This window comes from Cetorhinus maximus, chromosome 24 (assembly GCF_964194155.1).
Source record: "Cetorhinus maximus chromosome 24, sCetMax3.hap1.1, whole genome shotgun sequence".
NCBI classification, from domain to species: domain Eukaryota; kingdom Metazoa; phylum Chordata; class Chondrichthyes; order Lamniformes; family Cetorhinidae; genus Cetorhinus; species Cetorhinus maximus.
The window spans coordinates 21343707-21360009 of record NC_135902.1 but is presented as its reverse complement, the minus strand read 5'-3'; the positions used below and the strand labels follow the sequence as shown (position 1 = coordinate 21360009).

Here is a 16303-nt window from a genome sequence, read left to right as displayed (position 1 = left end):
GAGGTAGGTTTTAAGGAACATCTTAAAGGAGGCCAGGGAGAAAGAGAGGTTTAGGGGGGAAAACACCAGAGCTTGGGACCTGGCAGCTGGACGTACAGCTTCCAATGGTGGAATGATTAATGTCTGGGATGCTCAATATTGGAGGAGCACAGATTCATGAAGGGCTGGAGGGGTTACAGAAATAGCGATCATGGAAGGATTTGAAAACAAGGATGAGCATTTTAAAATCGAGGCATTCCTTGGCTGCCAATTAATGACCACTTAAGAGCTTCATTCTGCCACCACAATGGGGGATGGTGGGGGGGAGACCCCATACATGGGGAGGCTTCAATGTATACCCTGAAGAGCATTACCGCCTGCCTGACTGGCCCCAGCAGCTCCACCCACTCACACCTTTTCTGGGGTCTCCTCCATCTTTGCTACCCCAGGGCCTGCTGCTGTCGCAGCCGTGGCCACCAGTTCTAGTGGCACTGCTGGGACTGAAGAGCTGCTGGCCCTCTGATTGGCTGGCAGTTCTTGGAGGCCGGATCTTCATATTTAAAGATACAGGAACCCTGACGGCAGGCGGTTAACTGCCTGATTGACAATTAAACCTGTTAGGACTTCAGAAAATCGCCATGGTGGACTTGCGTCAAGCTTTCTGGCTGGTTGTTGAGATCATAAGAACATAAGAACTAGGAGCAGGAGTAGGCAATTCGGCCCCTCGAGCCATTCAATATGATCATGGCTGATCTCATTTTGGCCTCAACTCCAATTTCCCGCCCTCTCTCCATAACCTTTCAACCCGTTACTAATTAAAAATCTGTCTATCTCCCCCTTAAATTTATTCAGCATCCCGGCATCCACTGCACTCTGAGGTAGTGAATTCCACAGATTCACGACCCTTTGAGAAAAGTAATTCCTCCTCATCTCTGATTTAAATCTACCACCCCTTAGCCTAAAACTATGGCCTCTCGTTCTAGAATGCCCCACAAGGGGAAACATCCGCTCCACGTCTACTTTGTCTATCCCCTTTAACATCTTATATACCTCAATTAGATCTCCTCTCATCCTTCTAAACTCTAGCGAGTATAGGCCTAAACTGCTCAGTCTCTTCTCATAAGACAAGCCCCGCATCTCTGGAATCAATCTAGTGAACCTCCTCTGAACTGCCTCCAATGCAACTACATCCTTCCTCAAGTAAGGGGACCAAAGCTGTGCACAGTACTCCAGGTGCAGTCTCACCTGCAACAACGCTTCCCTATTTTTATACTCTATTCCTTTAGCAATAAATGTCAAATTTCCACTTGCCTTCTTTATCACGTGCTGTACCTGCATACTAGCTTTCAGTGATTCATGCTCGAGGATACCCAGGTCCCTCTGCACTGAAGTATTCTGAAGTTTCTCTCCATTTACATAAGTCGCCTTTTTATTCTTTCGACCAAAATGGATAACCATGGATAACTCCATCTGCCAAATTTTGGCCCATTCACCTAACCTGTCCATATCCATTTGTAAATTTCTTATTTCTTCATTGCAACTTACTTTCCCACCTATTTTGGTGTCATCTGCAAATTTAACTATAGTACCTTCTATCCCTGAATCCAAGTCATTAATATAGATTGTAAATAGTTGGGACACAAGGACCGAACCCTGTGGCTTGCCATCCAGAAAAACTTGCTGACAGCTGGTCTTTTCTTTCAGATATACTGACAGGCGTATTTTTGTATCGGAGGTGATTCCAGGAAGTCAAGCTGAAGCGGATGAATGTGTTCATGCTGGAGACATTATTGATGGAATTAATGGGACTTGCTTGAGAAATGCTCAAAGAGGAGAGGTAAAATGCCAGCGTGCTCATTGGCAAAGAATTGGCAGCTCTTGTCTGTGCTGGCTGTCTGCAAGAGCAACTCACCTAGCTTTTTCCCTGTGCTGCCCTTGCTTCTTTTGCCATTCACCTTAAATTGATATTCTCTGGTTTTTGACCATTCTGTCAATGGGATCGGTTTCTCCCTATCTACTCCATTCAGACCCCTTATGATTTTGAACATTTTCATTGGATTTCCTCTCAACTGCCTCTTCTCTAAGGAGAACAGCCCCAACTTTGCCAATCTAACCATGTAACTGAGGTGTCTCATCTCCAGAACAATTCTTGTGGATCTTTTCTCTAATGCCTTCACATTCTTCCTAAAATGTGTTGCCCAGAATTATAAACAATAGTCCAGTTAAGATTGAATCAGTGTTTTATAAAGATTCACCACAGCTTCCTTGCTTTTGTACTCTTTGCCTCCATTTATATATCGCAGGATTTCATATACCTTATGAAACGCTTTCTCAACTTGCCCTGCCACCTTCAGCGATTTGTGTACATGCACCCCCCAGGACCTTCTACTCCTACACCCCTTTTATAATTGTACCCTTTATTTTATATTGCCTTTCCCCATTCTTCCTACCAAAATGTATCACGAGACATTCTCTGAATTAAATTTCACCTGCCAACTGTCTACCCATTCCAGCAACCATCCTCCTCACAGTTCATAATACGTCCAAGTTTTGTATCATCTGCAAACTTTGAAATTGTGCCCTGCACACTCAAGTCTAGATCATTAATATAGATCATAGAATATAGATTCCCTGGGGAATACCAACATATACAGTCCTCCAGTCTGAAAATCAACTGTTCACCCTCTGTTTCTTGTCACTCAGCCAACTTAATATCCATGCTTTAACTGTCCCTTTTATTCCATGGTTTCAACTTTTCTGACCAGCCTTTTATATGACACTTTATCAAATGCCTTTTGAAAGTCCATGTACACCACATCAATACATTTACCTCATCAGCTCTGTTACCTCATCAAAAAAAAACGCAAATCAGATTAGTTAAACATGATTTGCGCTTAACAAACTCATGCTGGCTTTCCTAAATTAAACCACATTTGTTCAGGGGACTGTTAATTTTGGCTCAGATCACATTTCCAAAAAGCTTTCCCACCACTGATGTTAAACTGACTGGCTTCTAGTTTCTGGGCTTACCCTGCACCCTTTTTTTGAACAAGTGTGTAACATTTACAATTCTCCAGTCCTCCGACTGGAGATTGGAAGATTATGGCCAGTGCAGATTTCTGCCCTTACTTCCCTCAGTGGCATTGGATGATCTGGTCTTGGTGAGAATTTCTCCACCTCTTGGAGTGGTCCCATCAATTTCCCTACCCACTAGGATATTCATCTGTTTCTCTTTTTTGGGATTCCCATTAGTTTCTCCAGCCACTGAGTACGAGATAATTGTCTTTATTCATTGGGTTACTTACATCAGTTTCCCTACCTGCTGCGGTAGTCTCATTATTTTCTCTGCTGCCTGTGATGAAATGTTCATTGTAGAGTTTGTGATATTTGACGTTTGTTTACTGACAGTGTTGCCATTAATGCTGAGGAGTGTGATGCCATGCTTTGGGACATTAATAGACAGCTCCATGTAGCTGTGATGACTGAGCTACATCACCAATTATGCAAATTACAGATTAACTTTTCTCCCCCAATCCTAGTGCTGTTCCACAATTTGCTGTTAATGTATCATAAAAAGTTACATTTATTATCAAGAATTATATCCAAGGTGCTCACCCTCCAACCTGTCCTGGTCCCCCGTGCCCCCACCCCTCTTCCTCCATCTCCCTTTATGGCTCTACCAGTTAATGCAGATGTTGTACTGAGCCATGGGAATCAGGAAAGTCCTGGGTTTAATTCCTGGTGAGTTAGGTAGAGACATTACAATGGACCTCAGCAGCTCTGGGGAAAATCAGTCAAAATTCTGTTTACTACGTGACTCCTGTAGACTTTTTGGTGAGGAGAGAGTTTCTGGCTATGATGCCGTCAATGCACTGAATTTCAGGAAGGATATATTGCCTTTGGTCGGGGTACACTGCCGATTCACCAGAATGACAGTGGGGCTCAGAGGAGTAATTGTCAGAACAGGTATAACAGCATAAACTTGGCTTGTATTCCCTTGAGTATAGAAGTTGAGCGGTGATCTGATTATCATGTTTGAGATGTTAAACTGATTTGATGAAGCAAATACGGATAAACTATTGCCTTGATGGTAGAATCAAGAGAAAGGGAACGATCGTAAAATTAGAACTGGATCGTTTAGGATGAAATCAGGAGCAATTTTTCACACAGAGGGCAATGGAAACCTCAAATTCACTCCCTCAAAAGTGGATGCTGGGGGTTAGTTCAGGCTTTCAAGACTAAGGTTTTTATTAGGTAAGTGTATCAAAGGATATGGAGCAAAGATGCTGAAATGGAGTTGTGGTACAAATCATCAATGATCTAACTGAATGGCAAAATAAGCTTGAGGGGCTATGCTCACTGTTCAGTAATCAAGAATGGTCAATTTTGGAGACGTATCAGAGGGTTGCAATATCCTATGGAGCAAAGGAAACCACTAACAAAAGAAGGATAAGGAGAGGGAAATTTGAAACATGAGGAAAAAGAATCCTGATTTTCTCACCCTTGGCTTTTCCTTCTGTTCAATTGTGATTGGCTCCAGGCTCAAACAGTTTTACAGAAACTTCGAGGGAAACCATTAAGTTTTCACATGATTCGCTGGAAGTGGCACAATGGAACAGTATACAGACCCATGCTGCCTCATCTGCAACTGATGCAAAAAGAGATTCCCAACTTCCAGCTCCAATATGATAAATCAAATGAGGTGATGAAAGAAGACGGTTTGCGGGATGACAGGTGAGAAACTTGGCAGAAGATAGACCTGTACCCTTACTTCTGCCCTTGATACCCTTGACCCCTGCCGCAATTTTAATCTCTATGGCTGTAAACTGTGGCACACCTGGTGTACAGCCAGGCTGCTTAATTTACCCCCAACCCCACCAAGATCTGGTTTGACCATCTATGGTAATATTGATCTCCTCTCCCCTTGCTTTAACTCAGGATCATCCTGGAAGGCAAGGAAAAGTCCAGCTCCTTAGCTTAGCAGCAGATTGCCAACTCCAACCTCCCCATCTTCAACAACAACATCAAATCTGAGGAGCTTAAGTGTTTCCTCTTGACGATTGAGATCACCCACTCAGTTGCCTCAACCGTGTAACTGCTCCCCAACCCAAACTACCCCCTAGCGTTGCGGCAAAAGATTGCAATTGGATAGGATGCCCTCTAAATAATTAGGGTGAGCGCTACCCTGAGGGGAAATCAGCTGAAACTGGGTCACATCCTAATCAGAATAATTGGTATGCACTTGGGGTCAAACAGAAACCAATCAGAAAACATATAGCCTAAGTTTAATTGTAAATAAATATATTTAATTAGAAAGAAGCACAGTCCTGTGTTTGCTTTTGTCTTTTAATTTTGCTGCTGAATAATAGACACGCAGAGAGATTTTAGTAATCACCTGATACAGAAGCAGTGCTTTAAATGTTAACATAACTAAACACAATTAAATACTGAAATTTTGAGGACACAATGCTGAGGATCTTTTTTCTCCTGCAGATTGCTGTATTCGCTCCGATACTTGGGCAAGGTGAACGTCGGAATGGTAACCAAAGTTAGCAATGAGTTATCCAGAATTCACACTGGTAACATTGTGGTCATGATGCTAAGCTAAGGACAGGGAATGTGCCCTCAAACTTTCTTTGTTCATTTTCCTTGATCCACAAATTTAGCAAAACATTGAGAGCTTTGACTTTGGATTTTATGAACCAAATAAATTGAGATTGTCATTCAATAAATCTCAGCTACATCATTACAGTGCATCATAAATCTTGCCCTTTTTTCTGCCAGTGGCATCATCAGCTGATGTAGGTTTCAGGGAGAAGAGCCTCATAGCAGCAGACAAGATTCAGTGTTTACCAATAACATTTCACAAAATGTAGCTTGCTGCAATCCGTAATCTGAACGGAATTGGTTAACAGTATCATAATGTCCTTAAGTGCTAAATGGGTTAATATTATAATCCGTATAGCACCTGCTGCCACAGCTTAATTTTCCTTTGTGTATCATGCTTTTAGTCTGCATTATTTCAGTGTTTTTTTTACATGGGCGACTGACTGTGGTAACACAAAGCATTGAGCATTTTGCTAAAATAGGGCACACAGGAAACTAAGCCCACATGGCCTCAGTATTACTGTAAGTATATTAAGTATTGTGAGGGCTAAGCATATTACTGTACACTAAATACTGCTTGAGTTAACAGTACAACCCACTTTCAGTACAGTACATGTTAAGCATATTACTGCACAGTGTAGTAGGTTCTCTGAGATCTAACAGTATTAGTTTAACTTTACCTTAACTGATCTGTTATTACTGTAAACTATGACAGTGCTGTATGGGTTAGGGATATAGTGGCTGCAAATACAGCTTTTTGGTATCAAAGACCCTCAGAGGTAAGGGGCAGAAATAACTGATTGTAATTTGTTCTTACAGTATGGTGGAAAGGAAGTGCTGGATCAGGGCATCGAAAAGGTCCTGCAGCAAAACCTGCCATCACAGGTGAGATTACACATGGATTACCGTTTCCATGATACAAAGTATGGGGCTGGTGGCACAATCTTCCTCTACCAGACCCAACTGTAATAACTTGAATTTATATCACATTTCTAGCATAGCAGATTAGAAGGACATGGGTACATCTTCCCACAAAATTTCCTCCCAAGTCACACACAAATCTGACTTGGAAATATATTACCGTTCCTGGATTAAAATGCTGGAACTCCCTCCCCAGCCCTATGATTGTACCTACACCACGTGGTCTGCAGTGGTTCCAGAAGAAGGTTCACAATACCTTCTCAGGGTTAACCAGGGATGGTGATAAATGATGGCATTGCCAGCAACACCCATATCCCAAGATATATATTTTTTAAATGGCCCAAGGTGCTTCACAGCAGGAAAAATAAGTGGGGCAGTCAATGGACTGAGAGCAGCTTTCGAGGAGTTAAGGGAAGTACCTGAAGGTGGGGCTGAAATGAATGTGGAGAAGGTTTTTGAAAACTGGGAAAGATATAAGAAGATGCAGCAGAGGGCTGAAATGGCTCTGCTGCTGATAATGGATTGGAGGGGCAGCTATGCACAGTGGGCCAGAATCAGCGGCGGTGTGAGCTGGCATGTAGGGTGATGGTTGCAGAGCTAGGGTAAGGTAATGCCATGCAGAAAGTTGTAAATGAAGACAAAAGTCTTGAAGACAATATGTTGCAAGATGATAAACATATGGGGAACAACAGAAAGATGGGATAGCTGGATTTTTGGACAGGTTGGATTTCATGTAGAGTGGAGCTTGTTAGGTTGACTTCAGAGACTACTTTAATGCCACATTAATGTCAGATAATGTCCATCTTGAAGAGAAAGACCAAGTATCTCCTGCTGATCCTCAGTGGTACCACCATTGCCAAGTCTCTCACCACCAGGTTCCTTGGGGTCACCATTGACTAGAATATTAATTGCACCAAGAAGATCAGTATCATGACTACAAACGCATGGCAGAGGCAAGAGGTTGTCACCTACCTCCAAAAGCTTATTCACCATCAATAAGGCTCAAATTAGAAGCATGATGGAAAACTCACATAGATGGGTGCAACTGCAACAGTACTCAAGAGACTTGGCACAATCCCAGACAGAACAGTCTTCATAATCAGTCATTGGAATACAATCACCTTCAAACTCTTTCGAGTTATCAACAGTCACAGATTGCAACTCTTTTCGAGTACAATCACAGTTCTTGGCTTCCGGGAGTGGGACATGAACCCACAACCCTCTGATTCAAAGGCGAGGGTGCTATGAACTGAGCCACAGCTGAGTTAGACACCACCCTGTTCTGTGCTAATTGGATCCCAAGCCAGATGGTAAAGTATGAAACTAGACACAAATATTTTTCTTGATAGTTGGTTTATTTACAGAATGCAGCATTACATATGTCTGCCTCCGACCTATTCACCCAGTGCCCCAGCAGCCTCTCTGTATAAGTGCTCTAACTACTTAATTAACAATGCCCTTCAGCTGTGTATCTTAACAATATAATTAATATGCCATTAATAGTTGGAACATGTATCAAGGTCCCTTCATCGCTGCTGGGTCAATTTCCTCGAATTCTTTCCCTAATACCGCCATGGGAGTACCCTCAGCACAAGATTGCAATGCTTCAAGAAGATGCTCTGCCATCAGCCTTTCAGGGCAACTAGGAATGGGCAATAAATGAGGTCTTGCCAGTGTTGGCCATAGATTTTTTTAAAAAGACAAAGTTTAAAGTGCCAGGTAAATTCAATAAACTGCCCAAAACCAGATGTGTTAAACATGTAGCGTATAAGATTTGTTAATTTATCCAGACAGAGTGACAAATTTTCTACACACCTCAACATGGTAGGTACTTTATGTGCAAACAATCTTCTCCAAGTCTCCCCAACCATACTGAACAACCCAATTGGAGCCTCCTACTAACTGTCCAACATACCCTAACCCAACCCAACTCAACCCGCCCCAAACCAACCCGACCTCACCTGCTTCAACTCAGCCCAACCCAACTCATTCACCTCGACCCAAACTACTTGACTTGATCAAACCCAATTCAACTAAACTCAATCCAACTCAACACAGCCCAACCCAATCTCAGTCAACTCTGCATTAAAGAGAACCCTACAGGTTGATTGGACAGCATTCTGTTTATCACTTATTGTTATTAACAGTCCGTCAGATCAAAATAGTATGGTAACAGCTGCCTTTGGGCATGTTGAATAAGACTTGTCTACACAGATAAGTACATTCTCAGTAAATGATATAACATTTTTACAGAAGACAACGAAAGTGTCCTTTGGACAAGAACTAGTCTCTATCAACTTTAATTTCCATCTAAAGAAATCTGGGAAATAATAAAAACTTCCAAATAAATGGTTTCTTCTTGTAGCATGTTGTGTTAATGCTGAATAACTTTAACGCTGATCACCATGTTTGTCTCTGTTAGGAGGTGTTATTCGATGTAAAAGAAACAGAAGTGATCTGTATAAAAAACAACTCAACACAGGTAACTGCTGCTCTGTCTCAGCATAGATAAGTCGGAAATTGATTGCTTACGGACAAATGTTAATCATCCATATACACACACACAGACACACACACATAAGCCCACTGCTGCTCATATTTCAGTTGTGTCCCAACTGTTGTAGGAATTTCATGTCAGTTTGCACTTCAAACCAGCAGTACAAATGCAAGCAACATTTGACCATTGCTTTCTTTTATTCCAGCAAAACTGTATCACAGAAACTTCTGGAATCCTGATGTCCCTCTTATTCCTTTTTCAGGTTCTCTTTCATCATCACTACCCTGAGATCTCTTCAGTGGGACACCGGTTGAACAGACGGACGCTCTTTGCTTACTGTGTGGCGTAAGTAGAAAACATCACACAAACACGTGGCTCAGGGTAGGTTAGGGCCTTGAATCTGGGCATTGGGATGGTTGCTCCAATGCAGGGGGGCAGCTGCTCTCCATGTCATCAAGTGTGAAGTCTGCATGTTGTCTGAAGGACCCATAAACTCCAAGTTGAAGGGGGTCCAGGAACCTGGGCACAAACTATGCGTTCGCGTCATTAAGAGTTCCCGTTAGGCACTACCCCAATAAGTGGCTGTCATACTTGAAGAGTGCACAGCTCACATTTGCAGGAAATTGCAGGAAAGGCTGCCATTTAGAAAAAGGAGTACCCTTGTCCTTCAGTACCAAACTGTCACTGCCCCCTTCTTGAGTGCTTAGCACAGAATTGGCCTTCACTGGCAACTAGCAACCGTAGCTCAGTGGGTGATACTCATATGTGTGGGTTGAAGCCCCATTCCAGAATCTCAAGCACATAATCCAAGCTCACAATTGGGTAGCAATTGTAGAATAATTTAAATATAATTCAATTATTTCAAAAAGTAATAGCAAATATACATAGAACCAAGGAACATTTCTTAATCCAAAATGATATTAAACTAATGATTTTACTTTTGCAGCATTAACGTTGTACTTTAACTTGGCTACAATGCAGTATTTGAAATCTTTGTGTGAGATTCTTGTGTGTTAAGAGGAGGTTGCTTTATTTCAGGAACTCCCCTGAAACACCTCAGACAACATGTTTTGACTGCTTGGTGTATGAGTCCAGCTCGGTTGAGGAGGCAAATGAAATTATCCTGAGGATCGGTAAGAGTTTTAAGGATCTGTATGCAAGCAGCAGAAAGAAATCTTCTTCATTCTTCACATCCTGAGAAACAGCATTTGATACGCATAGAGTGTAGTGTTAACAGTGTGCTAAAGTTGGAAATTTGGTCTAAGTGGGAATTAAGAGCAGATGGGGAAGGAGGTGTTGCTTTTTATTTTCACCTCGAATTCTTGTAGTGGAAACCTGAGGCAGACAATATTTAACATTTTTGATTACTGCTTAGGGCAATTTAGTTTGTATGAAAAGAAAAAAAAATCAAGCCACAGCCTATATATAAATAATATATTTAACTTAGGCTAAGAGCAGGTTGTGTGGACTGCAATATGTGGGAGCTTTTAGACAGCGAGACTGTCCCTAGTGAACATATCTGCAGTAGATGTTTCTGTCTTGAATCTCTCTGGCTCAGAAGTCATTGAGTTAGAGTGCAAGTTGGAGACACTCAGGGATACACAAGGGATGGGGAGGGATACCTGTACAATTTGCTCCAGACTTCAGTCACACTTTGTAGAGAGATACAGGTTCAGAATAGGGTTGATGTGACTGATAGTGTACAGAGTAAGGGGATCCCTGCTAAGAATGAGGAACCATAAAAACTAATTCTATGTAACGGGTACATTGTTCTTGCTACCTGTACAGATAAGGATAAAAACTGTAAGAAGGACAGCCAGAATGTGGACCGTGGCACCTTGGAGCAGGAAACAGGAGGCTGTCCAAAGTAGGGAGGTGGAGAAGGTGAAGGAAAGGAAGCGTAATGTGATAATTGTAAGGGATAAAATAATTAGAGGGACAGATAGCATGCTTTCTAAGCAGGATTGAAAGTCCCGAATGGTTTTTGCCTACCTGATGACAGAGTGAGGACATCAAACTGACTTGAAAGAATATTGTAAAGGGAAGGTGGGTAGGGGAACCACTCATTTTGGCCCACAGTGGGACCAACAATACAGGCAAGAGTGGGTAAGAGGTCCTGTTTGGAGAGTACACTAACTAGGAGATAAATTACAGGATATGAGGTCAAGGGTTATAATCTCTGGATTATTACCCGAGCCATGTGCAAATTGGGATATTGGCAATAGGGATAAGCAGATAAGGGATGTGAACCCATAGTTCGACAAATGGTGTGGGAAAGAGGCATTCCATTTCAGGGACACTGGCACCAGTTTTGGGACGGGAAGGAACTGTACTGCTGGGATGGCCTCCACCTGAACCAGGCTGAGACCTGGGTCCTAGCAGAAACGACAAATAGGGCAGTTACAAGGACTTTAAACTAGTAAGTGGCAGGGGTAAGCTCAGGTTGGAAAAGATAGCTTGGACAATAATTTGGAAAAATAAACGTTAGTAGTTTCATTGTTAGAAGTTGCAGGTAAAGGGAAAACTGAAAGATATAAATTAATTAAGCCAGGAGAGAGAAATAGGAAATGTGTGAGTAAAGCATTAGAGCAGAAGGACAGGTTGTGGCCCAAATAAACATTCTTTATACAAACACAAGGAGTGTAAGGAACAAGATGAATGAATTGCAGGCACAAATTCAACTTGGAGGCTATGACAAGGTAGCCAATGTGGGGACATGGATACAGGACAGTCAGGACTGGAAACTAAATATACCAGGTTACAAGGTCTACAGGAAAGTTAGGGAAAATGGTAGCGGGGAGGAGAAGCCTTAATGATTAAGGATGAAATCACTTCTGTAATAGTATACGATATAACAAGAGGTAAGCAGGCAGTGGAGATTTAATGGGTAGAATTAAGAAATAAAAAAGGATTTAAGATTAGTGGGAGTTGTTTATAGGCCCTCTAGCAGTAGCTGTAAAATAATAGCTTATATAAATGCTGTGATTAGACAAGCATGTAGCAAAGGCAGAGTGGTTTTAATGGGGAATTTCTACTTACAATATAGTTTGAAATAATCAAGACTAACATGTTGAAAAGATAGTGAATTTTTTTTAGTGTCTGTGTTCTAGAGCCAACAAGTAGGCATGCTATATTAGATTTAGTAATGAGTAACGAGCTAGATTTAGCAAACAGCCTAATGGTGCATAAACATTTATCTAATAGCTATAATAATATTATTGAGTTGAACATAGTATTTGAAAGGAAGAAATGCAGAACAGTTACTAAAATTCTAGATTTGGGTAAGGCTGACTTCATTGGGGCAAGACAGTAAACTGGGCAAACCTGTTCGTGGACAAAATGACAGAAGATCAGTGGGAAGTGCTCATAAAGGAATTTAGCGTAACACGGAACTAGTTGATCCCCTAAAAATCAAGAGTTCTACTTGCCAAAAGAGACAGCAATGGACAATGTGAGAGACAACATGAAATTAAAACAGTATACAAAAATGCAAAAAGCAGGAAAGGGAGCATGTGAACAAACTTGCAAGGCATATCAGAATCAACACAAAACTTTTACAATTATATCAGGAAAAAGAGGGCAATCAGAAGCAAGTGAGTCCTTGAAAACTGATAACGATGCACTCTCCTTGTTTTTACCCAAAATCCTGCACTGCCCCAGAGCCTTGACATTTCCCTTGCTGCTTTTGAATTTTCAGTTCCAGAATCCTTCCATCCCCACTTTATTCATTTAAAGCCCTGTCTACTGCCCTAGTTATCCAATTCACCAGGATACTGGTCCCAGCCCAGTGTAATGCATCCCAAAAGAAAACCAGTCTCCACTAGAGAAGTGGATGCTGCCAATGTAGCAGTAAAGGAGGCAATGGTGATATTGGATGAGATAAAAAATAATTTGAGGAGAAACATAAAATATTGTCAGTCCTCGAAGAAAGGTCACCCCACCTAGATCATCTATATTCCGGGTTACTGAAGGAGGTAAGGTAAAAATTATGGAGGCGCTGGGTGTAACCATCCAATCCTCCTTGGATATCAGGGTGGTGCCAGAGGACTGGAGGATTGCAAATGTTACAAACCTATTAAAAAAGGGGAGAGGTACAAGCCTGTCAACTTCAGTCCAGTCAGCCTAATGTTGATGGTGGTGAAATGTTTAGGGACAATAATCTGAGAGAAAATTAATTAGCATTTGGAAGAGTTTGGTTCATAAAGAAAAGTCAGCGCAGATCTGTTAAAGGCAAATCCTGTTTGATTAACTTGGTTGAGTTCTTTGAGGTAGTGGAGAGGTAGTTGATGCGCAGATGGACTTTCAAAAGGTGTTTGACAAAGTGCCACAGAATATACATGTAAGCAAAATTAAAGTTTATGGGATTAAAGTAACAGTTCCAGCATGATACAAAATTAGCTAAGGAGTAGAAAGCAGACAGCAGTGGTAAGCAGTTATTTTTCAGACTTGAGGGAAGTATACAGTGGTGTTCCACAGGATTGGTATTTGGACCACTGTTCTTTTTGATAAATACTGCACAGAAGTGGTTATCCATAAATTTGTGTAAGCTTGCGGAAGGTGGTTAGCTCACCATGTAATCCTCCCAGCATATTAATAAGATGCGGCCTGGCCTACTCTTGGTTGAAATCTTGTCCTTCTGATCTTTCAGCTGCAGGGTTCCGACACACCGAGTGGTTCGTATGACAGAATAATGGAGGTGGCCAGCTGGTTTTGTCACCTTGTTGCACAATTACCTCATCGGATCTGATTTATGCCACAGAGACTGTCCAAATGTGCTGTGGAAAGATGGGGACTCCTCGAATTCCCCTCCGAACATCAACAACCAAGGAAGCATCTTACTTGGAGGACCCATCGCTCTGCAGCACGTGTAAATATGAGAGATAAAAGAGCAGGGCTAAGGGGCACCTCTACACATTTATAAATATGATGAAGCCATCACTACTCCTGTGACAGGATTCTCCCAATAAAGGGGAATTACCGTGGATTTTAATGGAGAAGTAGAAAGGTGGTCTCCAAGCTATCAGAATTGTTTCTTGCATCCAGTGGAGCACAGGTATTGGAGTTGACATGAAGTTTCTGGGACACCGTTCTCTTTTTCTACCTCCAGACAGTGGCCAGGAAGCAGCTTTGCACTATTCCCAGTTCCATTCTTATTGCCAAGATTTTTTAGTGTATTTGTACTGATGTCATGTGATGTTCTTAACCTGTCTCCTCAACTTACTGCCACATATCACCCCTACCAGTGACACACCTGTACCTATCAGTACTGCCTCCTAGTGTCCAAAGTAGCCTCTGCAGGCACATTAGTTCAGAAGGACAGAGTCTATGGCCAGAATTTTCCCGTTGGCAAGTGGGGGGGCGGGCCCGTAAAATGACGCGTGGTGACGTCGGGCAAGCATCCCGACGTCACCGTGCGCCATCGCGATATTTCGTTGGGCGGGCGTGTGTTGATCTTTGATGTGCGCCCACCATTAATTAATGGGCCACTTAAGGCCCCCGAGGCACCAATTGATGGCGATTTTTCAGCGCCGGTGCAATCTTCGGGTTGGCGCACAGACGCAACGGGCAGGCAAGTAGGACACATTTGTATAAACCTCATCCACGGGCGGGATAAGAGGGCTCAGTGTGCTCTGTCAAATATTGTTTTTTCAAAGTTACTGATACTTGCCTGTGTGATCTGCAATACTTCAAAACACATACCAGCTGCTTGGACTGGACTCAACCTTCAGGTCAGCACTCTGCAGTGAGGAATCTGTTTTGGGCCTGCAGGTTTTGGGAAGCCTGGGAATGGGAGCTGAATTCTCCACTAGAGGCAGGAAGGGAGGGCTAGAAGGGGGAGGAGGCCAGGAGTGCACATTCAGCCTCCAGGGGAGCCACCTTTGCGAGGACAGGCGCAGGGCACAAGGGGTGCAGGGCCAGAGGTAGTCCAAGATGGAAGGGGCCGCAGAAGACGCCCAGGGTATACGAAGCAGCTACCTCAATATGTCTGAGGTGCAGTGCCGGAGGAGGCTCCGTCTCTCAAGGGAGACGGTCAACTATATCTGTCAGATAATTTGTCAGATGATTGAGCCTGAGATCTCCGCAAACTGTGTGGGTGGACACCCCATGCCACTGGCTCTAAAGGTCACAGCTCCCTCAACTTCTATGCTCTGGCTCCTTCCAGGGCTCAGTGGGTGATCTTTGCGTTGTCTCGCAATCAGCTGTCCACTCTTGTGTCAAGCAGGTTACAGACCTTCGTCCACTTCCCTTGGGACCAGGCAAGCCAGACACAGCGAGCCAGAGGCTTAATGGCCATTGCTAGCTTCCCCCGCGTCCAGGGTACAATAGACTGTACACGTGTGGCCATCAAGGCGCCAGCAAGTGAGCACGGTGCCTTCGTCAACAGGAAGGGATTCCACTCCATGAACGTGCAGATAGTGTGTGATCACAGGATGCTGATTCTACAAGTCTGTGCAAGGTACCCAGGCAGCTCCCACGACACCTCCATCCTCAGACACTCCCAGGTGCCGGGGCTCTTCAGTGCTCCAGCCTGGCTTGATGGATGGCTGCTGGGTGACAAGGGCTACCCTCTCAGAAGGTGGCTCATGACGCCTCTCCGCCATACAAGAACAGAAGCTGAGCAGCGGTACAATAGGAGCCACGCCTCCATAAGGGCTGTGGTGGCGAGAGCCATTGGTCTCCTCAAGGTGCGCTTCCGATGCCTGGACTGCTCAGGGGGTGCATTCCAGTACCCCCCAGATCGTGTGTCACTGATAGTGGTTGCATGCTGCGCTCTCCACAATCTTGTGCTGGAAAGGGGGACGCTGTGGACAATGAAAAGGTAGACGCAGTGGCTGCGGCTGCATATGATGAGTCCAGCAGTGAGTCCGAGGATGAGCACGCACAGGGAAATGCTGAGGGTAGACGCTAATGCGGGCATTCTCGAGGGAGGCAGGGACACCCGGGAGGCTTTAATCCAACGAACCTTCAGCTAGCACACCATAAATAGACCTCCAGGACAAGCCTGGGCTGCAGGCTCTATACTCAATACCTGAGTGCAAAAATCTGCCTGGTTAGGAACATTAACTAAGGGCCTTGTTAATAAAGCTGAATGTCCCATAAAACACTCATAACATTTTTGGAAACCATCCACCTGCAGAAGAAAAGAGGCACCCTCAGCCATGGTGATATGTCTGAATTTAATATTACAACCAAAGGAACTTAAGAAAACATAAATACAAAGATGTTAAAAATCACACCAACTCATTAAGACCTCATTGCGGGCCAACACAAAAGCACCGGTGATAAACCAGTGGTGTG

At 43.3% G+C, this 16303-nt stretch overlaps 1 protein-coding gene across 2 annotated transcripts in view; it reads left to right on the top strand.

The window, feature by feature from the left end:
- Window positions 1–14355, top strand: part of LOC144699698 (uncharacterized) — a 97530-nt gene extending 83175 nt beyond the window's left edge. The window contains exons 9-16 of one of the 2 annotated variants that reach the window (XM_078570841.1): window positions 1684–1816; window positions 4520–4713; window positions 5473–5503; window positions 6406–6471; window positions 8930–8989; window positions 9267–9349; window positions 10043–10137; window positions 13653–14355. In XM_078570841.1, coding sequence (XP_078426967.1) covers window positions 1684–1816; window positions 4520–4713; window positions 5473–5503; window positions 6406–6471; window positions 8930–8989; window positions 9267–9349; window positions 10043–10137; window positions 13653–13687 — 697 coding nt within the window. In that variant the 3' untranslated portion in view covers window positions 13688–14355. Of the gene's footprint in view, window positions 1–1683; window positions 1817–4519; window positions 4714–5472; window positions 5519–6405; window positions 6472–8929; window positions 8990–9266; window positions 9350–10042; window positions 10138–13652 lie in introns of both variants that reach the window. The other variant, XM_078570839.1, reaches the window with a different exon arrangement.
- The last annotated feature ends 1948 nt before the right edge of the window (window positions 14356–16303 follow it).